Genomic DNA, 27,949 nt, shown 5'->3' with positions numbered 1-27,949 from the left:
TGAAACGCTTCTAGAACCACTTATTGTATTGAGGAATATTCCGTGAATCACTTTGGCGATATAATTCTTTGAATGATACACAAAATGGACAAATTGGTCTTTTATCGTGTTGTTCAACTCAACTCAACTCAACTAACAAACCATTTTATTTCACCACATGTTACAGTTAAGCAAATACACGTGGAAATATGATACAGAGTTATACATGGAACAATCAATTTACGGTGGTGGGTTAATGGCGACTTGCTTAGGGTATAAGATAAACAACATATTTGATATCCAAGCGTAGGGGAGGGGGGGGGGTGACATATGCAACATACTTGCTCAAAGATGACAGCTGTACAAACAATAATAACAACAGAAAAAACGTACTTGTAAATATTTTCGTTGGCAAGTTCATTTAAAGTGATTAACTAATTGTTTTACAAAAAAATCCAAAGTTTCTGAGAATATCTGGGTTCTGAACATTTTAAATGTCTCCTAATTCAATACGTTTAGTTAAAATTGCTCTGATCATGGTCTGAAATAAGCAATAATAGTTCAAGTAAAATAATTTTAAGGAACAACTCTGACATGAAAGAATTATATACTATGATCAATGGTATTAAAAAGGTATCAAATATATGAAAAAAATGGGCATACAGATCAAAAGAGGTTTATACATTTGACGAGATAAATCATCTCTTAGCCATCAGCAATTCTGATTTTCTCAAATAGTATCAGCTTACGGCAAGTATATAAAGTAAGATAACAGAAATTGAAAGCGGAATCAGCTGTTAAATATGACATAGTTTCACTTGTTCAAAATTTTGTAAAAGAAAGAAAAAAAGAATACAAATCTCAATTAATAAAACACCTAAAGCAAACCAAGGAAAAGAAGATAAATGGAATCAATTTCTAACAAGTTTCCAGACACATATATGGAATAAAATATCAACATTCTCTTTTGTACCATTGATAATACAATAAGAACCTTCCAGTACAAATACAATTATGGACTTATACCAACAAACAGATACCTGCATCGATGCAAGCGAACACATTCTGTTATAAATATATAGAGACGATGGAAGTTCGTAGAAAAAAATCTAAATAACCTTATTTGTCAAAAGATATATCCATTTCTCTTAATATTGATACAATAAGTTTCGGATATGTTCAATAATCTAATTTTATAATTGTAGTCATCTCAATTGCTTGATTGTGTTGTTAAAATATTTGATGAAGCTTAGAGATATTACTCTAACCTTTACAAATTTTAAAAGCTACGTAGGTTTACCATATAAACTCGAACATAAAATTGCATTTATGAATGACAAATTAACAGTCAACGAGCGAAAATGGAATGTATTAAAAGAAGAATTACATTTAAGCTGTTTTTCTGTATGAGCACCACTTCCACTTATTATATGAACAACGCATGATAACCACCATATCTATGGTTTACATGTATTGGTTATATTATTAATTCTGTTGTGTAATGTGGAAAAAATAATGATAACAATATAAAGATAATTTAACACTTTATAAACGAATTCCTGCTTCATAGCATATCAGCCGTTTCCTGTATCTTTCCTGTATCTCTAGGTAGTTGACTTTTTACGTGTCTTTAGGTTTTGAGACAATATCAAGGGTCTCGATGTAATCAACATTTGCTCATTTCAATGACTGCTTTGGAATTTAACTGTAGCTTTCACAAACTGCAATATTTCAAGTGTTACCACTTTCTTCGTCGCTTTTACTTCCTGAAGATATTCATGGACATATTCGGCATCCGTCCGATTGGCGTCTTTTTCAAGCTGTAAATAAATGCCACATATAGAACGTTCAAATGAATTCTTAATTTCTTTTATTTTTTTCATTATCTTATAAAATATACGCTCACTACTTCTAGCGGCTCCTTGATGGAAATTAAATTAGACTGTACAAAGTTGATACTAAATTATAAATGTAGACAAAAAATGTACTTTTATAATATACTGCCTAAGAATAGAAATATTTTAATATCAATGTTAATAATTGTATCTGCTTAACTTAGAATGATCATTGTGTTACATTTACAATTTATAACATACATCTATATATTTAAAGGACGAAAGTAAAGAAGGAGTGCAGAACCTTCTTTAACATGTCAAGAAATTCACTTATTTAAATGAAACATACATATACCTGATTAAGTTTGATAACAGCTTCCTGGGCACTGCTGTCACTAGCAAGATATTTCGAGTCTGTCAGAAGCGAGTTCAGTGTTGAAAAGTAGGAAGCTAAGTCTGTATCTGTTACCTTCAGATCTGGTGAATGGCGGAGATTACGGCCAATCTTCCGAGACTGAAATTGGAATGTATGAGAGTTTAAAACATTTACGAAGTGGATATGTTTGTGTTATAGTATGGAAATATAAGTTATTTGCAAGTTCGTATTGCCATCTTGAACAAGCAAGAGTGACATCTCTAATGTTCTCTAAAACATAAGACATGTAAAGGGACCTAACTTTGGATATGGGTCACAAGGTTTTTGTTATTCAAATGGGTACTAATGTATTGCAAATAACTATTTTGAGACTGCGTCTCTCTTTCTTAGATATGTTTTATACAACGTACTTGTTTTGCACAGGAATTGTTTTTTTTTAAGTTATGGTGTTTCAATTGTGTACAAGTCCTTTAACAAAATTTTAAATTTATATGACTTTGTTTTCACAAAATTTAATAAGAAGTGTTTATAATATCAAAGTATATATGATATAAATGGATCAAAACAGTTTGAAATATTGATTTAATTGACCTTGTCATCGTGGCAATGTGAACGTTGTTTGTTAAGCGAATTGAAAAACTTTCATCGGAAAGTCTAATATGCATACAGTACAATTACTTGAACGTGCAAGGAGTAAATTAGACGAACGCCGGTTCTTTCAATCTTGTATTTAAGAAACTATCCAACTTCATAAACTACATGCTTTATGTGAGCTTGTCTTTTTGTGAAAATTCATAGCATTTATTTTATTGACAAGTCAGTAATATTTTATAACAAGATATTAAATAAGTTCAAAGAATTTATTCTAAAAATATTTCATTTTCTAAAATGTGAGCACTACCTAATGACATTTAAAAAGTATGGTGGCAATGTAAAATGTTATCAAAATTGATTTAAGCATAAAGCAAACATGTTTTATGTATATATTTGTGTTTAAAGATACTTAGTACGTATACATGGATATTACCTCATATAGAACGTTAGGTTTGCTGGCAACATTAAACGACAGACAACGTTGGCTCTCTGTACAGTTGATCATAAAGTTTATGATTCCATTGAAGTCTGTATCGTCGAACGAGGATACATCTTGGTAGCCCTCCAATGGCATAAAACACTTGGCAACTTGCCAATGGTTTGTACACCACTGATCGGCTTTGGTATTTTTCCAAGATGGTTTACTGTATCTGTGAAAACTCCCTATTTTTTTCCAAAAGGCATTGCATATCTGCGAGGGGCAAGGTCGGAATTTCTTCTGTGATGAGTCATGATATTTGCAATTTCGACGATGTGAGCACAGTCCTTTTGTAGGACATAATAGAAGGTTCTCCGTCAGACAAAGGTTGCATAATGATCCAGGTGCAAGGTTCCGGGCATGGATTATTGAAGAATAAATCATTTGCTGAACGCCAAACGAAACTTCTTCTACGAGGCTCTTCAGACCGGCCTTGGTTGCCCTAGTGGCGTGGAAACATTTCAGCCAGTTCTTGTCCGTCTTATCCCACAGATTGCCTGAATTTGAAGCAATTTGTGGGTCACACGTAATAACGTCACTGAATACCATGCATATGAATTATGAACATATATTGTTCTGCTCTTTGTTGCAATGCAAATACTTTGGCATTGGGAATCTCACCAAATTCCGGTCACAAATTGATTAGAGAAGCACATCGAGCAATCATTGATATTTTTATAATTTTATATGAAATCTTCATAAATAAAATGGTTTTTAGTATAATAGTCTAAAATTTCACAGTTCTATATCTTGATCAAGATATGCATGTGTGTGTATAAGATACGCATTGATCTTCCTTGACATTTCCAATACTAGGATAGAGAATAATCAATCGGAAAACCATTATAAATAACGAAAAATCAAAGGTGAACACACGGAATAAAACTAGATCACAACTAGATTTTTAATTATCATTGTAATCATTTGCGTCGAGTTATTTTAGGAACAAACTACCTTATTAGTGTGATCAAAACGAGCCATGTTGTTTATACTCATAGAAGTGGCTTACAGAAACTCAAAAGAATGCATACAAGAGGATTCAATCTAAGCAAATGTCGTGCTTCCGTGTCATAAAAAAATAATTTTATAAATGTACACAATTCGCATTCTTACAGGTCACTCAATAGTTTCATTTAATATTGTGTTATGTTAGACGTGTGTTACAGCTTTTGCAAGCAATTATCATTAAGAAGAACAAATTAGAATTATTTCTTGCATTTAAAATAGTTCTAGATACGCAGCATATTTGCGTAATTATGTAAATGAAAGGCCATACTACAATATCATACATTACACAGATATGTCAATCGGCCTTTAAACAGTACAATGTTAAAAAGACTGTTAAGCGGGTCTTATTAAAATAGTGACCACTCAATATTTTATTGTTAAGGCGCACAGAAGACCAAGTGAGTGCATTGTACAAAACAAATATTTGACAAGATTTCAAAATGTCGTCTTATGCACTTTCTTCAAGATCTGCATTTTTTCGGAGGAATAAACATGCTGCATCGTGGCAGATATGATTCAAACAGGACGAAATATACTCGATTTATTTTCTGTATGAATAATTTACCAATATTTGAGAGGAAGGATAGTGACACTAAAACCTTTGGCTGTCAAACGTTCGACCGAAATTTAAGTGATTTTCATTCAGAACTACGTTCGACTTATATGTATTATAAGGTGAAACTTACAAAAGAAACACAATGCTTGAAAAAAGAAGTAGTTTGCCATGCTCTTTATCAGGAAAGTGCCAACTGAACATTGTTCAACCCCCTGACTTCAGGTCATGAAATGATGTTTTGTCAATGATGAAGTCAGCCGGGAAAAGTAAAGCAATGTGGACCACAAACGCAAAACTTGTCTCATGCAGGACGTTTGGTTTGAGCTCTTTATGTTTTGATTGTCTGTAGGAGAGGCCGATAGGGAATTGAGTCCGCAAATGTAAGGGATCCGGCATGATGAAGTTGGGGATATATTTGTTTCTTCTTTTAAAATGTCATTAGTTCAGTTGCATATGATTTAAGTGATCATTAACAGTGTCGATGCTTATAAATATAATCACATCGATATTAACATTAGCAACAGTTAAAGATGAATTATTATTATTATTATTATTATTATTATTATTATTATTATTATTATTATTATTATTTATAAATAATTCGTACATCAACATAGATATAATTTACATAAACAAGAATTATTTGAAATTCTTGTGATAATTTTAGTAGTCAAACTATCCTTCGGTTAAACCGTAGCAGATTTAAAACCAGAGATCCACTTACAGTAGCATATCAGGATTCCTATGCCAAGAAGAAACAGTTTAGTCAGTTATGATACAATTATGTTGAAAAATTGTAAACAGAAAAATCATTAAGTTGTCCCATAGAACAATGTTTTCATTAAGTCCATTTAAGGTCAAATACATTCGTGGAAATAAAAACAAAACATTTCATCAATCTTGGCAGTTATTTATAATGAGTGTCAACATTATAATCAGGAACAAATCGTGATCCCCAACACCGTAATGTAATTATAAGTCAGGCAATTAATAAGAAGTCATTTAATAAATTGATGTGTACGTATAATTTCATTTTATTGGATTCATTAGACATAAATCTAAGCCGCAAAATAATATTTTTTCATGATACCTGTAGAAATAATCGCGATGCAAACAATTGTATAGTTCAACAACAAGGTCTGAAAGAGCAAAGAATAGCAAATTCCACTTTTGAGGGGAAGCAGAATTTTAAACAGTGTTGAAAATAAATGTGTTCTTCATTAATAATACATTAACTCATTTGATCGGCAATATAAATATAGTGAAATTGTAAGACAGACATAGGTTCCAGAACATGGTGAAGATTTGTGTGTTTAGACATAGTTTAGAGCCGTTTTTCTGTAATTTGCGTATTCTAATTTTAACGTATACGTATAAACTCCTTCGTACATGTTCCTTTTAAATACCATTTTTATGGTTGCATTTGATTCAATTATTTAAAAAGGGATGTAAAATATTATTGAATAAAACTGTGTACCATTTATCAGAACTGTTACATTTTTTGTTAGTTAATAGAGATATTTTACTGATTGAGATTTGAGATTGGAGCCCGCGACATCTCTACCAATTACCTAAAAGATCATCCCGCTACCTATTACATCTAACTGTTAATCTGACAAGTTCGATATAAATGTGCATCAAAATTATAAGATTTGTTATCGTTCAACAAAGGCTCGTTATCGTAAAACAATGACTTTACAAAATTCACGGCGCACATCTCGTTGTTGGACTTTTCTACCTTAATTTTAATAATAAATTTAATTATTAAAATACTTAAGTTTTCGACCCTACATATATCAAATTTTTAATTTAAACATTATTTTCCTTCCAAATTATTTGATATATATTTAGACTGACCTTGATGTATATGGATTAACAGGTTAAAATGGCAATATGAACTATCAATGGCTTTAACTTTAAAATGTATGTCTATCTATGTTTATCGTCAACTGATTGCTTAAACTCAACTGGGAATTGTTACATACCATTGACTGCATTTTAAGAACACATACGCACTTGCATGAAATATTACAGACAAAGCGTGTTACCTCGGACATACAGTGTCGATAATGGTTGAACACAACACAGCACACTCAGTCCCTTTGTCATAGTTTTCTTTTCACGAAATATGAAGCTGCAGTAGCTTTTAACGATTTAATTCTAGCCTAATACAGACGAATTCCAATCAGACTCTAAATATTGAAATAAATAATATATTAAATAAGTGTCAACAGAGACATATTGAACATTACCGTTAACTATATATCCTTCCAGTTTTGAAAAAGGATCAGCAACAATACGCTCTATCCAATTGGAAAACATGTCAAAGGTCCAGTTTGTGCGCAGTCGTTTTGCTTTGGTTATTCTAGCTTTGACCTGCAATATAAGATAAAGCAAACGTATTCTATAAATGAAGACAACAGGTTTTCTGTGAAGTTTCCAGTTCGGAAAAAAAGGATCAGCAACAATACGCTCTTTCCAATTGGAAAACAGGTCACGTTTACAAACGAAGACAACAGGCTTTCAGTGAAGACATCTAGCAAAACAATACCTGTGTTACACAAAATAAAGCAATGTTCATCAGGTTAAATATAATCAAGCATGTGCCATCTCCTTTCTTTAAATGTTCACAGTACAATCGCAAATAAAGTTTAAATATATTGCATAAACTTTTTTCTTTAAAGGTAGAAAACTGAAAAAATAACACTTAAGTGATTTATCACTTACTAATTAAATGTCGAAAGAATTAAAGCATATCTAAGAGTCGACTTAAAACACCACATTTACCATGAACTAATCTAATAATAGTTTACAATACATTTTACACAATCATAGTAAACATTAAGGTATTCTTATGAGAATTAATAAACTTAAATATATGACACATTAGTTGGTGACATTTCCAAATCTGCAGGTCTTTGTTTCCTCTGATGATGTTGCTTGAATTCTAGGGATGATTGTAGGTGATTCACAGCTTTTTTTTAGATGTGTTAACACCAATGACTATTTACACAAACACTTCAACTAGATAGCACACACACTCAAACACACTGCAAACTTTGCTTGCACTTTTACACTTTAGCATAATCTTGTGATTTTCACATCACCTTGATTAGCCTTTTCACTACAACACTAGCAAGCTTTGAACTTATCACTCTCATCTGCTGGCACTGACTGATTCTCGGCAACTTTCTCAAGATTGACACTTGCATCACTTGATTTATTAGCACTAACTACACTAGGATCACTGGGCACATCATGTTGAACATGCTGAAATTCAGCCGCTGTCGGTTTCAGATGTTGTCGAATTCTACGTAGCATCCATCTGGCGCTGGTTTCGACTATGTAAGAACGTGGCGCCTTATGCTGCTTGATTATTTCCATTATGTCTTTCCATAATTGTTTGTCCGTCATTAAGTAGCTTCAAAGATTAACCTCATGGTTGATTATAGCAACTTTGCTGCGTTCTTGTCATTGTTCATGCTTTTGTAGTACCCCTTTTGCACTTACATATTTCGGTTTAAGGTGTTCTTTGGATGTTTGCAATGATGATTTGAGGCGTCGCCCTATGTATAACTGAGCTGATGATATTTTAATCCCTTCCAGCGGAGTATTTCTGTGGTCGAGAAGCGTTTTGCTAGGGTCAGGACTTTTCTTTATGATATTTGTATCTGTGTGCACATATCATTCTGAATGTCCGTTTGCTTGGCTATAATGTGGAACTGTTGTTGTTGTGTGTATAAAGTTTCATTCTTCTGCAAATCTCTTGAATTCAGCACAACTAAACTAAGATTTAGAACCTAGCAAACTGCTTTCTTAAGTATGCTATAAAATTTGCTGATGAAAGGTTGTCTTACTTTTCTACTTCAGGCCACTTTGGTTACAGTCAGTAGGTAGTGTTGGCCTTTCAGCTCAAACAAATTAGCTCCAATCTTTGCTGAAGGTCTATCCGGCAAATTACTAGCCGTCATAGAATATTTTCTATTCAGTATCCTATCATTCAGTGCTTGTGATTCACATTTCTCAACAGTTTGTTGTATCTCTGCCATCATTCCAATCCAATACATAAACTATTTAGTTCTTACACTTTACTATGCCCAGTTCAGTCTCGCGCACTCCAGTTAACATCATCTTCCTCTGTGCTCCACGAATGATATTATTATGTCCTTTTTACATGATACCATCAATGACTATCATTCATCTTTCATTGCCAGTACTTCTGTAATATTTCAGCCAACCCTTTCTACCTCTTTTCTTAGTAACTGCATTTCTTTATCATTTCAGTGTCATTTTGAAAGTATTTTTTCTTTTCTCTGACATTGGCAAGTGAGCATTTATTTGTTATTTATGCACTGACAGATCGGGAGCTATTTTCTCTTTAATTTTTAGTATATACAATCTTGACAGTGCACCGAATATTTAAATAGATTATCTATGTTTGTGTTTATCTTCAACGTTATATTTCTGTAGCATGAGCGCAAACCTTCGGACCTGCGGTGCCCCGTCTGTAGTCGACTTTCTGAAAATACTTTCTAGCGGTTTGTGATTGCTTTCAACCAGGAAATATCTTCTATTTAACTGATCATGGAAGTTTTGACATCCAAACACTATGGCAAAAGTCGCTTTTCTATATGTGCATACTTTTTCTATGTGATGTTCACGCCTTTGGAGGCATACACAAAAGGCTTGTCTTTCAGTAGTAGCACTGCCCCAAGACGACAGGAACTATCATCAACATTCTAAACAAAGTCTTCATCTTTTTATAAAATGTTAGTACTGGTGCACCTGGTGCCAATTGTTATTATCATTTAAAACTCTTATTCTGATATGTTCCCTTTTGCCATACTATGTGCTTTTCTAACATACTTTTCGCCTAGTTGCTCCATTTTAACCTTGTCTTTCTACATTATTGGATTTTTCATGGATTGGTGCACCACCGGTGTTTTTTTCTTTCCCTTCTTCTCCCGGTAAACACTCAAGTCAATAAACAAGTTCTCTGTATTTTGTTTTAATTTGGTAGATTCTCATTATCAGTCTAAAATGATCTGCTGTCTCTCCACTGAGAATTGAATGCGACTTTGGTTCATAAAACATAACAATCCACCGTATCCATAATTCCTTTACAATGTATTTATAAGCTGACTATTCGGACAATTAAATGTCTGGAACATTGCCACATGGCCAAGGTTTGATTTCTCAGAGGTTCTTTTCAGTTCAGTTGCTGTAAATCTTTCTTTGACAAAAAATACCATTTTGCTACTGAATCTAATTGAAATTTCAAAGCTACTCCATTGATTGACCAATTCTCAATAATGTTTCTTTATGGTTTTGTGTTCTTTATTTACTTGTGAAAAGAATGCCCACAAATAAAGCATCATAGTCATATTCTTTTCATGCGTAAAAACGTTTATGCGGTGTTTTATATATTTTGGCGTTTTAGATCGTCTCCCGAAAGAGTCCTGGTTCCATACGCCTACTGCCCCTTTGACTTACCCATATCATCAAATAAGCAAACTCCTTCTTTTCGTGGTTCAAACGAAAATAAAATTGAAATAACAGTCTGTCCATGCATCGAGGAGGTCTGCACTTTCAAGTTCATGTTCATCAAGGGAGTTCTACCGTGTATACCCTCCATTTTACCATACGATTTTGATTGATTGGGCTAAGACAATAATTTCTTTTGTACTTCTTCCTATTTCAATCGGATTTACGCATACGTGGACATAATTCATCAGTTGTAGACTGTGTGATGTATTTTCTTAGAGTAGGTATAATCCAGTGCTGAAAGAGCAAATAAAGATGAAAAATTGATAAAAATATTATTGCATATTTGTATTGTTTGATATCTGCTGTGTGTAGAATAAAGGCATAGAAACATTCAACGGTGCAAAATGAGATTTTTGGGTAAAATGTTGAAATGTAAACAAAAATATGATTTTCTGTTTTTATCAAGTTTAATCAATACAAATACCAGAATAACTGTACTCAAAAGATACTATACAGCTCTATAACATACATAATGTCCAGATACATCATCTTTTTTAAAATTTGATTTTTTTTTGGTATTGTAAAACAAAGGTAACCAAAAGCATACATTTCTGGGATTTGTGTCTATCATGATAAGACCTAGCAATAAAAGTATTAGAATAACTATATTTGAAAGATATTATACAACACCACTAATGTTAAGACTCATTTTGTGTTTGCCCAGTGCCACTAAACTGAGTTTATGTTTAAACTTTGCTACTGAGCTTGTTTCTGTAGCTTTTTGCATAAATATCATTATCTATTATAAAATAGCATTTTGGGGTAATTTGTTGAAAAATGCAAACAAAAGTATGATTTTCACGGAATTTGTGTATATATAAACATAAGCATTTGCAATCAAAATACAAGGATAACTTCTTATATATATATATACGTAATTAACTTTAATTAACATACATATACACTATGTCCCTCTCCAACAGACCTAATGGGCAGAATGTGATACTTATAATGAGTATAAGGTTAAAGGGAATTTAGATGAAAGTAAAGATTGTTGGAATCTGCTAAATATCATGATAAATAAGCATTGGAACATCAGATTAACTGTAGCTTATTATCGTGTAACACACTACGTGGTTTCAATACCTTAGGTTTGTTATAATGAAGTAAAATATATATTAAATACAGCAAATCTGGTAATTTTGTTAATTTGACAAATTCATATGTAATTTCCAAAAATTCTCATTTTTATCTAATTGTTGATAAGTTTTAGCCCTCAAAAACGCAATTCACTTAATACGGTGTTTCAATACTAAAGGCGTATTATACTTTTATATATAATCTATTTAATATAGTAATTTGATTTTAAAATTTGACACAATTATTGGCAAATTCCAGAAAATTTCATTTGTTTTTATTCTTTCCAACATTTTACCCTAAAAAGCAAATTTTGCACCATGTGATTCTAAACTTTTAGTATATTTAATGTGGTTCCTAATTTCTGTGCATTGTTTCCCTTATTTTTATAATTTCTGGACAATATGCTGAAATATATATTGTGCCCAAAGTCACACAACAGACAGCAATATACTAGTTTTACATATAACCAAGTATGTGCAATACTTTATATTATTCGAGTTCCCTGCGTCGTCTATCATACATTTGACCTTTGCTATTTTCAGAAATATGTCGAAGTTGAAGTTTGTTTGTTGCAGCTGTTTTAATAAAGGCTTTGATAATAACTGCCTTTTTTAGTTTCTGAAGAATTGCAACACCAGGTAATGCAAATAGAATTAATAGAATAAGTACACAGACTATCATTTAAAACATCTTAGAAAATATACCGTTTCAACTATTATACCCTTATACTTCTGTGCGTAGCCTATCAATCATCAGACCCTCGTTTATTTGTAGAGACTGGTCGACGTCTTAATATGTCTGCAGCAATTTTTGTAAGGCCTAAGTCATTAAAGTCGGTTCCTTTGCAATCTTTGCTTTGAACTGAAAAATTGACAGGATTAGGTAATGCAACACTATTTATTTAAAGCGGTCCAAATCCTTAAATTTAAGATATCTAACAAAACAAAACCCGTTTATCTTCTACATTCATTCTCTGAAAAAGTGTATCATAAAAATTTTATTCATAGAAGGCGGGTGTTTTATGTATACCCATGCTTAAAGAAATATTTTGGGCAAGTACATAATCTAGAGTAATAATGATCCTACATTAAAAATCCGTTTATACCGGTGTTTGTTTTCTTAATATTCCTGCAACAACAGCATTTGTAAATCTTGTTAATGAAGCTTTCAAGCTTGGTTTGAAAATGATCTTACAGTGTTTTATCTCTTTTTTGCACAGTCATTGTTATATAATAATTATAGTCAAGAATAGCATGCAGTTAATAACCGTTTTGATGTTTTTCGATGAAGTTTTGAGTTTTATCAGTGAAATAACCGTGAAATATGATATTTTCAATGCAACCTAAAAAGTGAAAATATCATCTTTAAGAACTATTTTAAATCAATTTTTGTTACTTCCCCTTGATCGAAACAAAACACGTCACTTTTGAACCAGAAAAGGTTGGTAAATAAAATTATTTAAAATTTAAAAAAGTTTGTTAAAACCAATTAAAACAAAAACGGGATTACTACGGTTAGTTGTTAATTAGGAAAATTTTGTTCCTGTTTTTCTAACGTTTTCTTTAACTCTGAAACTAAATGTTAGAACATTTACTTTCATACAAAAACAAATAACAGACAAAATCAAATGCTCGTACATAAATAGGATGGTATATCATCGTTCAAATATCGTTTTGACGATCGTATTTATTTTTACTCATGGTCATAGAAAACTTTAGTTTCTGTGAAACTTGTGAAATAAAATAGATCTTACACAGAAATCAAAAAATAGCCCTGTGTATTCATAATCATAAAGAAGTAAGAAAAAAATATATGGATTGAATAACAATACAGCTTGAATTAAGTACAACTTCTAACCTTTGTTACATTATTAGCGGCTTGCTTTGCGAAGGCATCATGTATGAGTTTCCGTGGGTCCTCAAGAATGGTAATCATCTTGTCCTCGCAGTCGTCTGTTGCCTGTCTGTCCAGCTCATAGTTGACGTCATGCAAGGTCTTTTTCTTTATGTCTCGCATCTGATATATCATATATCAATATCAATATATCATTTTTTTCATGTTTGTTTTTTTATAAGGAAAAACCAAGTTATAATTATGCGAGAGGTGCGTTCCACGGGTGGCGGGGTAGAAAACACACTTTTGAAAAAGGGGGTATTTAGAAAAATGAATTAAAATCCTAATAAAACTCCAAAAGTAATCAAACAAGAAACAGAAAATTTGTTGATTTTAGTGTACGTTCGTTTATCTTTACTCGTGATCATGGAAAACTTCATTACCTGTAACACTTGAAATTATAATAGATCTTACACAGAAATCAACAAATAGTCTCTGTGTATCTATAAATATAAAGAAGTAAGAAACAATTTATGGATTGAACAACAATACAGGTTAAATTAAGTACAACTTCTAACCTTTGTTACATTATTAGCGACTAGCTTTGCGAAAGTATCATGTATGAGTTCCCGTGGGTCCTCAAGAATGGCAATCATCTTGTCCTCGCAGTCGTCTGCACGTCTTGTTCATTATGCCTCGCATCTGATGTATTATGTATCAATATATCATAGGTTTTATTATTTATTTATTTTTAAGGAAAATCTTAGTTTTATAAAAAAATACCCCAAAAACAATATGTCATTGTTTAATTAAAAAACATAGGTAGAAAATAATGACTAAATTAAAGAAACAATCAAATAAAGTAACAAATTTAAGAGAATGTAAGGTTGCCATTAAAATAAAGTTTAGTTTGTATTTATTTGGTTCCATTTTAGGTCATGTAATTGTAATTTGCTCTTTGATTCTGCCAAACATCTCCCTGTTTGCTGTCTTTGTTTGAGATACTTAACAAAGTTGTCAAAAACTTGAACATCCTTTGTTAGGTACCATTTTTTTATGAATAAGAACATTTGATAATAGAAAAAGGAAATTGATAAGCATCACTTTCAAGATGGTTGATATCCTTAATACATATATTGCAAAAACCGCAGAAATTTGAATTGAGAAATTACATTTAAAAATCAATTTGTTTATTGACACAATCCCCTTAACATATATATTCAGAAAGCTTTTTTAATCTGTTATTGGTAGTGAAATAAAGGCGTTTAGATATTGACCTTTCCGTTCTAAATGCATACATATATTTGCCAATTCTACTTTCCCAAGCTCTATGTTTATACTGATGCTTAAAAGTCCTGAAGCGTCCATCTGATTCGGCCCCGTTAGAATATTAAATATCTAACAAAAGAAAACCCGTTTATCTTCTACATTCATTCTCTGAAAAAAGTGTATCATAAAGTTTTAATTCATATGAGACGGATGATCTAAGTGTGCCCATGCTAAAATAAATATTTTGGTCAAATACATCGTCTAGAGTAATTATTATCCTACATTAAAAACCGCTGGTTGTTTTCTTAATATTTCTGCAACAACAGATTTCTTAATCATGTATGAGTTTCCGTGGGTCCTCAAGAATGGTAATCATTTGTAAGGCAATGCTATCTAACCTCATACATTAAGTAGGTTGGATGGTTGGAAACACATTTATAAAGTTTCAATGCAAAACATGATGTATTTGCTGAAATATTGACTGACTTGAAAACCTTAACCAGAATTTCTTAGTCAAATAATAAAGGGCCATAATTTGCATCATGTGTAAAATAGAGTTATCTAACTTGGTTATTTAGGTTTTGTACCGCTTGATAAATTCTAAATGCAAAACATCAATCAAATGGTGAGATGTTTACCTATAACTTGTTAAATGCACAGCTTAACAATATTTCTATGTCGATTCAAACAGGGCCATAATTTGCATTAAATGCAAAATATGGTTATCTCAATTTTTGCGTACAAGCAAAACCTTAACCAAGGTGTGACGCCGACACCGACCCCGACGCCACTATTGACACTGACGCTAGAGTAAGTAATATGGCTCTCCATATCTTTCCAATAGTCTAGCTAAAAGACAGTGCTTTTTCTGAAGAAATTGGTTTAAAGACTCCGTTACTTAATACAAATTAAAGATAAACATTAAGCATTTGCAGATATTAACACATTGATTTTAGATTCAAGCTTTAACACTGGATTATTTCTTCTGTCAGCTTTTACAAGACATTGTAAATCAATTGACTATATTAATTGCCTTGTTGTTGTTGTAATGGAGGATGGTGAAAGTAATTGAACTCCAGATTTAAACGTTTTTTTTTTATATCAATATCAGAAACAAAATGCACAGGTTTTCATTGCAGTAACTGGAATTATAACAGTTATTGCCCGCTCGGGCCGCATTCCGACCATAAATGATTAGAAAAAAACAGCAATCACTGAGACAAATAACAAAAACAAACAACTCTAGCGAATCACAAATGGTGAATGACATTTGAAAATACAAGGCAGCTACATGTACCCCTATTGTAAGGCCAACAATAATGTTCAGGCACTACCCCATTAGATTGATATACCTTGATTTTAAGGCCAGAAACTGTGTGTAGGCACTACACCATTAGTTTGATTTACCCCAATTGCAAATAATTGTGATTATGCACTACCCCATTAGTTTGTCCGCCTCGAATGTAAAGCCAGCAATATGGTTCAGGCACTACCACATTTGACTTTTTTCACCACCCAATAACTTTGATCTGCCTCGATTGAAAGGCCAACAATTATATTTAGGCACCACCCAATTAGTTTGTTCTGCCTCAAATGTAAGGCCTGTAATTTTGTTTTTGTTTAGGAACCAATCCATAACTTGTTCTGCCTCGATTGTAAGGCTTTCAATTATGTTTAGGTACCTTCCCATTAATTTGATCTACCACAATTGTAAGGCCAACAATATTGTTCAGGCAGAACCTCATTAGTGTGTCTGCCTCGACTGTAAGCCCAACAACAATGTTAAGGCACCTCCCGATTAGTTTAATCTGCCTCGATTGTAAGGCCAACAATTATGTTTAGGCACCACTCCATTAATAGTTCTACCTAGATTGTAAGGCCAACAATAATGTTAAGGCACCTCCCCATTTGTTTAAGTTGCCTTGATTGTAAGGCCAACAATTATGTTTAGGCATCACTCTATTAATAGTTCTATCTAGATTGTAAGGCCAACAATAATGTTAAGGCACCTCCCCATTTATTTAATTTACCCCGATTGTAAGGCCAACAATGATGCTCAGGCAGAACCCCATTAGTTTTTTATCCTCGATTGTAAGACCAAAAATTGTTTTTAGACACCAATCCATTCACTGCTCTGCCTCGAGTGTAAGGCCAACAATCATTTTAGGCACTACTTCATTAATTGTTCTTCCTCGACTTTAAGGCTAACAATAATATTTAGGCACGTTCCAATTAGTTTGATCGGCTTCAATCGTAAGGCCAATCATTTTGTTCAGGCACCACTCCATTAATTGTTCTGTTTCGATTGTAAGGCCAGCAATAGTTTTCAGGCAGAACCTCATTAGTTTGTATAATAATGTTCATGCAATCCTACCATAAGATAAATCTGCCTCGATTGTAAGGCAGACAATTATATTTTGGCACAACCCAATTACTAGTTGTTTGTTCTGCCTCGATTGTAAGATCAATAATTGTGATTAGCCATCACTCCATTCACTGCTCTGCCTCGATTGCAAGGCCAACAATAATGGTTTAGTACATCCCCAATAGTTTTTCTGTCTCGAGTGTAAGGCGAACAATAATATGTTCTGCCTTGACTGTAGGGTCAGCAATAATGTTATGCACCTCCCAATAAGTTTGTTCTGCCTCGATGGTAAAGCCAAAACCATTTTTAGGCATCGCCCAATTAGTTTGTTCTGCCTTGATTGTATGACTAACGATACTGTTTAGACACCTCCCTTTTAATTTCATCTACCCAGATTGTAAGGCCAACAATTATTTTCAGACAGAACCAAATAAGTTTTTCTGCCTCGATTGTAAGGCCAACAGTTATGTTCAGGCAGAACCCCATTAGTTTGTCTGCCCCGATTGTAAGGCCAACAATAGTGTTTAGACATCACTCCATTTACTGCTCTGCTTCGATTGTAAGGCCAGCAATAATGGTTAAGCACCTCCACATTAGTTTTTCTGCCTCGATTGCAAGGCCAACAATTATGTTTAGGCACCAACCCCATTTAAAGTTCTGCCTCGATTGTAAGGCCAAAAATAATGCTAAGGCAGAACCCCATTTATTGTTCTGCCTCGATTGTAAGGCCAACAATAATGTTCAGGTTAAACCCTATTAGTTGTTCAGCCTCGATGTAAGGCCAACAATAATATTAAGGCAGAACACCCCATTAATTGCTCTGCCTCGATTGTAAGGCCTCGATTGTAAGGCCTACAATAAAGTTCAGGCAGAACCCCATTATGTTTTCTAACTTGATTGTAAGGTCAGCAATAATGTTCAGGCAGAACCCCATTAATAATGCTCTGCCTCGATTGTAAGACCAACACTAATTTTTAGGCACCAACCAATTAATTGTTCTGCCTCCATAGTAATGCCAACAATGATGTAATGGTGGATTCCGATTCGTTTGATCTACCCCGATTGTAAGGACAAAAATGTTATCAAGGCAGAACCCCATTGGTTTGATCTATCCCAATTGTAAGGACAACGATGATATTAAGGCAGAACCCCATTAGTTTGATCTATCCCGATTGTAAACAATGATGTTGTGGCGGAACCCCATTAGTTTGATCTATCCCGATTGTAAACAATGATGTTATGGCGGAACCCCATTAGTTTGATCTATCCCGATTGTAAACAATGATGTTGTGGCGGAACCCCATTAGTTTGATCTATCCCAATTGTAAACAATGATGTTATGGCGGAACCCCATTAGTTTGATCCATCCCGATTGTAAACAATGATGTTATGGCGGAACCCCATTAGTTTGATCTATCCCGATTGTAAACAATGATGTTGTGGCGGAACCCCATTAGTTTGATCTATCCCGATTGTCAACAATGCTGTTATGGCGGAACCCCATTAGTTTGATCTATCCCGATTGTTAGGTCAACAATGATGTTAAGACAGAACCCAGTTAATTTGATCTATCACGATTGTAAGGCCAACAATTATGTTAAGGCGGAACACCATTTGTTTGATATATTCAGATTGTTAGGACAACAATGATGTTAAAGCAGAACTCCATTAGTTTGATCTATCCCGATAGTAAAGCCAACAATGATGTTAAGGCAGAACCCCTTTAGTTTGATCTATCCCGATTGTAAGGACAAAACTGTTATTAAGGCAGAACCCCATCAGTTTGATCTATCCCGATTGTAAGGACAAAACTGTTATTAAGGAAGAACCCCTTTAGTTTGATCTATCCCGAATGTAAGGCCACCTATGATGTTCTACCCCGCCTAATTTGTTTTCAATAATTTAATATTGTTTTCCTGTTCTGAAACAATATATGTTAATCTGTGGTCTGCATATTTCAGAAGATAATATTTAGATCAATCATATGCATTCATATATGACCTATTACGCAAACGTATCAATTATGTGTAGAAAGAACTTAATGAGTGTCTGTTTACTAATTTCATGGCGTTCGTTTCGAAATATGTCTTCTATTTTTTTTGAAAACAAATCTGTGCATGAGCAGCCGAATATCAATTTACATCAGTAACTTATCACTGCGATACTAAAACAAATTTCAATTATTTAATTTTTCATTTCATGAATCTATGTGTGTACATGTTTCAAATTAAATCGCAAGTTAGCATAATAGTGTAAAATTGCACTGTTAAATAACTTAATAAAGAATGAATGTTCTTGTAAAATACAACATACTGACTGATCGATTTTCACATATCAAAAACTAGAATAGATAAATACATGGTTTAAAATCAATTATAACGACCACAATTAGAGCTATCACTGGTAGAATTTCATACCCCAATACACAGCCCACTTTTAATAAGAAATGTCATTTAGAATCATGTATGTTTCTTGAATTCCTGATGTCGGTGAGAAAGCATCAATTTAGTTAATAGTTCTATAAACAAGAGCCGTCGTAAGACAGCGCACTCGACCACGCCGCTTTGTCTTAGAATACAATAACGATGTAATAATACCAAGTTTGGTCTCTTTATGTCAAACCTAACTGAACTTATTCGATACATAAGGTGACTTTGATGCTGCCCTCCTACCAGCCCACCCAAACAATGACGCAAGTCATTCAAATAACTTGATTTCCCATTATGAAAATGTGGTTAAGAATGTACAAATATGCCTTTCAAAGGAAATTAAAAAAAAATCAGGGGCCATAATTTGTATTTAGGCTTAAAACGGAGTTATGTTTCTTGTTGTAAGATGGACGTTAATGATTATGAATTTGATTAAGTGCATTTAATGAACGGTATAGAAGTATTTTTAATTAAAATCCCAACTTGCCCTTAACTTTAACTTGCCTAAAACTTTAACCTAAGTCAATCAGGGGCCATAACTTGTATTAAGGATATGGAGTTATGTTACCTCATTGGGTGATGGTCCTGAACAATTGTGTGAAGTATTAAGTCAATTAAATAAAGGGTATATAAGTAATTAAACAATATCCCAACCTGCCCTAAAACTTTAACGTAAGTTCCATAGTCAATCAGGGGCCATAATTTGTATAAAAGATAATATAGAGTTATCTAACCTCATTATGTAATGGCTCTGAACATCTGTGTGAAGTATTAAGTCAATTGAATGAATGGTATTGGAGTTTTAAGTGAAAATCCCAACTTGCCCTAAAACTTTAACCTGCCCTAAAACTTTAACCTAAGTCAATCAGGGGCCATAACTTGTATTTAGGATAATATGGAGTCATGTAACCTCATTGTGGGATGGTCCTGAACAACTGTTTGAAGTATTAAGTCAATTGAACAAAGGATATAGAAGTTATTAATAAATATTCCAACTTGCCCTAAAACTTTAACCTAAGTTCCATAGTCAATCAGGGCCCATAATTTGTGTAAAGAATAATATGGAGTTATCTAACCTCATCATGTGATGGCCCTGAACAACTATGTGAAGTATTAAGTCAATTGAATGTAGGGTATTGGACTTATAAGTGAAAATCCCAACTTGCCCTAAAACTTTAACCGGACGCCGACGCCGACGCTGGGTCTTCGAATAGTCGAGCTAAAAAGAATTATGGACTATTACATCTGTGGTATAAGACACGCAATTTTATTTTCAATTTCTAAGAGCACTGCACATTTTTTAACTGACTTGACTGCTAAGTTGACCGATGTTGTATTATTGTTGGGAGAATTAAGGATCATGTATTGACGATTAAATATAGCCTTCAATTATATTTGTTCAATCAGTGTATGAAAAATGAGTGGCAATATTGTTATATGGAGAGAATAAAACATGTATAAAACGATTCACAGGGCAATAACTATAAAAAAATAACCCGAAATAATATCTCCCTTGCACAGCAATTCTTCTCAACATAGTCAATATGTTTATGCAGTTTGAGGTCAATACCGGAAAACATATGGAGCTATGGAAAGAAGTAAACATTAGTTTAACAAGAATCAAAGGGCAATCACTCTAAAAGTACAACATTGTTTCTTATGCACAGCAATTCTTCTTAGTACAGTCAATATGTGTCTTTTAAATTTGAAGTCAAAAATATAAATAAATATATGATGTTATTGCAAAAAGTGTACTTGTCAACAGAAAAGAATAGTATAAAAATAGAGTTATCAAATAATGTAATTGATATCCCCGCATGCCGAAGTGTCGGCGATGGTGCCTTGATCAAATAATGAAAGAAATGAAGTGGATCAGGTGTCACGTAAGGTTAACGTGCCGCATAATTGTCAGTAATGAACAGATATGAGACAGAGTGAAAACAGTTGGTACTTTTATAATTCACAAACTTTAATAAGAGATGTTTGTCAAACACTATCCCCCCCCCCCTGAGCAACATGTTGTCAGGATCATATGGACAATTGAATGAAATATGCATGGACCGAAATGACAGCTGATTTGTCACTGATATTGGATGCCGTTAAGGCAGTTTTAAGATTTTGACCATTCAAGTGTGAGGATAGAGTGTGTTATGACCATGATCTCTGACTCTATGACCTCAAAATCCATAGGAGTCATCAGATGGTCACCAAAAACCTAAATGTCAAGTTTGAGGACCATGGGTGCAGGCATTGTCAAGTTATCACTCGGACAATCTTTTATCATTCAATGTCACTGTGACCTTGACGTTTGACCCTATGACTCCTCAAATCAAAAAGGGTCATCTACAACTCAGGCCCAACATCCATGTCAAGTTTGATGATCATAGGTTCAGGCAATGTTGAGATATCACTTGGAGAAGACTTTTTTGTTCAAGGTTACTGTGACCTTGACCTTGGCCCGATGACCCCCCAAAACAATAGGGGTCATCTACTGGTCAGGCCCAACCTCCAAGTCAAGTTTGAGGGCAATGAATGCATGCATTGTTAAGTTATCACCAGGACATCCTTTTATTATTTAAGGTCACTGTGACCTTGACCTTTGGCCCAATGACCCCTAAAATAGATTGGGGCCATCTACTGACGAGGCCTAACCTCCAAGTCAAGTTTGAGGGCCATGGGTGCAGGCATCGTCGAGTTATCACTCGGAAAACCTTTTACCATTCCAGGTCACTGTGACCTCGACCTTTGGCCTCAAGACCCCAAAAAACAATAGAGGTCATGTACTGGTCAGGCCCAACCTCCAAGTCAAATATGAGGGCCATGTGTGCAGGCATTGTCGAGTTTTAACTTGGACAACCTTTTGCCATTCAAGGTCACTGTGACCTTAACCTTTAGTCCAATGACCCCCAAAAACAATAGGGGTCATCTAATGGTCAGGGCCAACTGTCATGTCAAGTATTAGGGCCATGGGTGCAGGCATTGTCGAGTTTTCACTCGGAAAACCTTTTACCATTCAAGGTCACTGTGACCTTGACCTTTGGCCCAATGACCCCCAAAAACAATAGAAGTCATCTCTTGGTCAGGTTCAACTTCAATATCAAGTTTGAAGACATTGTTAAGTTATCACTCGGACAAGCTTTGGTCTACCGACGGACCGACCGACCGACCGACCTACATGACTGTGCGAAGCAATATAGCCCTCTCCTTCGCAGGGGGGCATAATCAGTTAGACTTATAACGAAACTAAGTGCAAAAGTTTGCTGTGACCTTGACCTCAAAGGTAAGGAAACCGGTCTTAAGGGAACCACGCCCTTATTCTATTGTGGTCACTTCTGTAAAGTATTTTAAAGTGTATAAGAAAGATATGAACATTAAGTTCAGAGAATTGCTGTGGCATTGATCTTAAAGGTAAGACCACGGGCCTTGTGCGTCAATCATCCTTATGTTACGATGGTCAATTCTGCCAAATAATTAAAAAAACACGACTATAAAAACGGGACAGATCAATGGACCACACTATGTTCAGAGACTTGATGTGACGTTGAACCTGAAGGACATGGGTCTGTGCGTGATACATTCTCATGATATGCTTATCACTTCTGCAAAGCCAATTCAATCATGAATCGAATGAGAAGGATATGGACCGGACAAAAACAGAACCGACCGACGGCCCACTCTATGTTCATATTGTTGCTGTGACCTTGACTTCGTTGTTAGACGTCTTATTTGGGACACGTGGTCACTTCTGACAAACAATTTTAAAATCGACATTGTATGACACAGATATGGACCTTGCACGAACTATACTATCAGTTAGGCTCATACAGCAAAACATATAAAGATCTTGAAGGTAGGGACACCGGTCTGAATGGCGACGAGCTCTGGTATTATGGTTGTGAGTTCTGCCAAATAATTTTGAAATTCGATATTGAATGAGAAAGCTATTGACCGGACACATATTATTATCAGTAAAAACGGGACTCACCGACAGACCATACTAAGTTCAGAAGGTCGCTGTGACCTTGACCTCGAAGGTAGGGCCATGGAATTATGCGCTACACTTTCACATACTATGATGGTCATTTCTTTGTATTATTTCTTTTTAATCCGACATTATATGACAATGATATCGAGGGTTCAAAGGTAAAAGGTGCCAACTTCCAATATCAACATTTGAAGAAAAACGGAAAAAACGAAAATATTGAAATCCCTTTGTCTTCCGTTAAGTCTATGGTCTTATTTTGCCTAGTCTAACTGGAATGACTATTGCTTGTCATGTTGTGAACGTTAGAAGACAAGGTATACAGTAAAACACATTATATTTGCATTTTTGTAAAGAGACAAATCCCATTAGATATAAATGTGTGGGGGAAAAGGTGCTAAATGTAGTTGGCACTGTTCAAATGCATTTCTGCAAGAAGTAAAAGGTGCCAAGTACAGATATCACCTTTTGCCGCTATAAGATTTCATCAAGTTTGAGAATTTCTAGAAGCGAAAGGGGCCAAATGCAGTTAAAACCTTTAAACAATTCAGGAAAACCAGGTAAATTACTGTAATGCTCATTAAAAATATTATTATACATGTACCTTAAGATAAAATAACAACCAATATATTCATGCGGTCCCTTTATTTAGACGATTAATGCATTTTGTAACACAATAAAAAAATGAGGTAAACTTTAACAGTTAAGTATTTTACATATTTCTTTTTAGTGTCTGTTAAACTTGAAGTTCTAAATTGTACGCAGATAAACTTAAATATTGAAAAATTGATGACTTAATATCAGATAATAAGCAAAACTGGATATGCATTGGTAATCAAATCATTACCTATGTCTCTTTTCCTTTTTTAGACAATGAAATAATGTTTATCATACAGTAATAATGATGTACACAATTAAACAGATATGCTGTTTCCCAATAAATAATTTCCATTGGATAGAATGTGCTTTTTCAGCATTTTGCTTTGTTCACATATCCTTTTTTGTCCGTTTCATATCAACTGCTCATAATCTCTAGTATGTTTTCCTCGTTTTTTTTCCATTCTTTGTACCTGGTTTTCGTACTTTGTTCAACAATAAATTCTGCAGAAATATTTTATATGACACAAAACTCACTTACATTTGCACACCTACATTCCATGGACCAATGTAACAGCTCTCTTGTTTCAGAACTATGCTGTTACTCAATGAAATAAAAACTTAAAATACATTGCACTCACAATTTTATGGATCCATTCTACTAATGGCTTATCATTAAGGTCACCGGAACTATGACCTGTAACCTAGTCCATATCTGTGTTAATTTGATGCTTTAAACCCCTGTCGGCGTTTCGTCTTGTACATTGATTTTGTAACACCTTCCATCAAATTTGCATAGACCATCTCATTTTCTTAATGTAATAAAATGAAAACCCCGTTCGAAGGCACTATAATATTATTGGTCAGTTCTGGTACTCGTTTCAGAATCGATGGACGTTTTTCTTCCACGACCGTTCATATAATGATATGTTTATAGTATAAAACACTTTACAATTATTTCAATATGTTTACTGCATACAACATATTGAATTAAAGAGCATTGCTTTTACAATGAGTTATGACATACGTGTCAACTTATTCTCCAGTACTGGCTGACCAGTCAGACCACTCATTCTCTACCATCTACACAAGTTAAAGATATTTGATTTGTTTTGAAAATTGTTTAGAGACATGCACTGCTAAGAACTTAGTTTTAAGACAACACAATCTCTATTATTTTGAGACCAATAAGTATATAATAACTAATCAACGAAGAATAGTAAAACAATTCTTATCAAATAATCAAAGATCATGAGTATGCCAATTAAATATTTATAAGTACTGGTATAACTTTATATCAATTATTATTGCCTTAGAATATTAGAGGAAAATGATAACAAAACAATTGATATAATCAACGATCAATGCAAGTAAAGACCAATTTTAACCCTGTTGTGCAACTTCATTTTTTATTTTATTTTAATGTAATTAGTAGCCTTCTTGCATTTGTATTATATATAAACGGTACCTTGAATCTAATAAATTTTAAATGCTATTGCGGTATTATTTAGTATGGTTATAAGATATAAGCCCACTACAACATTCGTTCAAGTTATATAGAAAAGTCAAATAAAATAGGCGTTTGAATATTAACTTAGTTAATACAATAACACAAATACTTTAACCTTAGTAGTCAAATCAAGCATCCCAACATTCATAAACATGAAGATAATTTTAATGATAATTATCATTCATTTTCTAGTAGTTAACCCAAGCTTGACCGGTACGATAAACAATTAGCCAGAAAAGTTCCTGGAAAAAGGAGATAACTGATTGTAGCACCTCTGTTGTTGAATAAATACAGCCTAATTATATTGGTAAAAGGTGAAGTTCGCACCTTTTTCCACTGTAAAAAGTTTACATTTTGTTGGGATGAATGTACCAACTGTACTTGGAACCTTTTACCTGAACAAATTTTCCCTGAAAGTAGTTAGCTCAATATAATTCTATCAATTTTGCCCATATAAGGAATGAACTTGAACTAGAAAATTTACCCACATATAAAAGGTACCTTGACTGTTTGAAAAAACACAAAATGTCATATTTGACCAAAATTGATGGTGGCACCATTTACCTTTGAACCCTCGATATGGAACGGACACGAAACATAATCAGATAGGCTTATTCGGCAAAACATATTAAGGTCAGAAGGATGCTGTCACCTTGACCTTTAAGCTAGGGACACTAGTCTTGTTAGAGACACATCCTCATGTTGTTGTGGTCACTTCTGCCAAATGATTTAAAAAAAATCAACTTATGAATGAGAAAGATATGGACCGTACACGAACATTTATCATTAAAGTTCATATATCAAAACATACAAAATTAAGAACATTGCTGTGACCTTAACCCTAAAGGTACGGACATGGGTCTTGTGCGCGAAACATCAATATGCTATTGTGGTCACTTCTGCCCTCCAAAATCCGACCATAATTGAAATAAATATGGACCAGACAATCTGTAAAAAATAAATAAGTTTAAACTAAAAACGGACCAAGAACACCGCACCATATAGAAAATATTCACAAAAGATTTACAAGGTTTACTTGTAAACAAGATGATCCCATCTTTAAACTAATGTAACAGTTTTACAGCCCTTGATTTGTTGATATATATATTTCCTTAAAATATGACTCAGTTGAAAACATGATTCTATTTTACAAACAGTTACTTGATTAAGTAATTATAAATGAACTGCAACATAATTCAGTTTCAACCGTTTTTCTTTTTTAGTAACAGTGACCTTGATTTTGACCCAAAGGACCCCAAACGCAGAGCGGCAATCTCATTAAAGATATACATAAACTCTTTCTTTATACCAAGCTTGGTTACTTAATGTCATCCCTAAATAAATATAATCAGTTGTATAGGTGAGTTTGACGCCCCCCCCCCAAAAAAAAAAAAAAAAAAAAAAAAAAAAAAAAAATGTAAATGTACTATGTAAAAATATGGATAAAAATAGGTAAAAAAATAATAAAAAAACAAAAACTAAATAACCATAACAAAAAAAAAAATGTTTCTTTTGCACAGCACGTCTTCAAAACACCGTCAATAAGTGTTTTAAGAAGGAACGGACGGACGGAAGGACAGACGGACGAACGGCCGGACGGACAGACGGACGGACGTATGAACGAACAGACCGGACAAGTCAATTTCTATAAAGCCGCTACCACTTAGTGATTCGGATATAAAACTATACATTGAGTCATGGATTGAAATTCTTTCAACAAAACGCCTTATCGTAAGCAGTAAAAAAGGCCTGAATGTCAGTGGAAATAACCTAAAATCTACTTGTATGTGTATAGGGAAATCGGAAGTTAAATGATACTAAAAACACTGTCTTTAAATTTACTTTTAAGACGATTAATGTCATAACACATTAAGTTGCTATTGTTTGATGACCTACCGATATAAAATTTTAATCTGCCAATATAGTAGTTACAATAAGTAAGTAAATAAAACCAATTGATTTACCTTAAAGTTGCCACATTTCATTAATGTCCGCCATATCAGGTGAAAGGAAAGGGTTATTTTCAACTAAAACATCCGGTTTTGTGACCGATGTATGTAACGGTTACTTCGTTTTCTATAGACAGTGCACAAGCGATGGAGAAATATTTTATGAAGGCGTTAACATTATAGCCAGGCATGCATTATTTTTGTCTTAACATTTTAAATTTCTAATATGATTTGCTTTATGGCTAAGGTTAAAGTTTTGAAACGCCAACAATATATGGACATTTACCGCGACAAAACATACACACTTTACTTATAGAATACAATAAAAAAGTGTAAATACAAGAATCCTGAAATTTACGGTTAGTTAATACAACAGTTTGTGATTTTAGTTGTTATGTTCTTTGTCTTTGGCGTTTACCCAGTGTCATTAAACCGGGTTTATGTTTAAACTTTTTGCCACTGAGCTTGTTTCTGTATTTTTCGCATAAATATTGTTAAGAAAATTAGTGTTTTTCACCCATTCTTTCAAAGGGGTCAGGGCCTTTCTGATTTATTTAAATGC

At 33.7% G+C, this 27,949-nt stretch overlaps 1 protein-coding gene across 1 annotated transcript; it reads right to left on the bottom strand.

The window, feature by feature from the left end:
* Positions 1 to 138: 138 nt before the first annotated feature.
* Positions 139 to 27,442, bottom strand: LOC128237537 (uncharacterized). The gene is made up of 5 exons (XM_052953127.1): positions 27,403 to 27,442; positions 7,079 to 7,202; positions 3,218 to 3,759; positions 2,170 to 2,328; positions 139 to 1,799 (listed from the first exon to the last, which is right to left on the bottom strand). Exons 1-5 carry the CDS (start codon positions 27,421 to 27,423, stop codon positions 1,662 to 1,664), a joined length of 984 nt encoding a protein of 327 aa, XP_052809087.1. The 5' UTR covers positions 27,424 to 27,442; the 3' UTR covers positions 139 to 1,661.
* Between the last annotated feature and the right edge of the window lie 507 nt (positions 27,443 to 27,949).

The sequence above is a fragment of the Mya arenaria genome, chromosome 6 (assembly GCF_026914265.1).
Source record: "Mya arenaria isolate MELC-2E11 chromosome 6, ASM2691426v1".
Lineage (NCBI taxonomy): Eukaryota > Metazoa > Mollusca > Bivalvia > Myida > Myidae > Mya > Mya arenaria.
Note: the sequence above shows the minus strand (reverse complement) of the source record. Positions and strands in the feature narration are given on the sequence as shown.

What these genes read in the sequence shown, in the direction of transcription:
- LOC128237537 (XM_052953127.1), bottom strand. Translation starts at nt 27,423, where the DNA reads ATGAAATGTGGCAACTTTAAG. An exon ending in AACCTAACGTTCTATATGAG is followed by an intron (nt 2,329 to 3,217) that starts GTAATATCCATG and finishes TTCCAATTTCAG; the next exon opens with TCTCGGAAGATTGGCCGTAA. An exon ending in CTGTTATCAAACTTAATCAG is followed by an intron (nt 1,800 to 2,169) that starts GTATATGTATGT and finishes ATTTATTTACAG; the next exon opens with CTTGAAAAAGACGCCAATCG.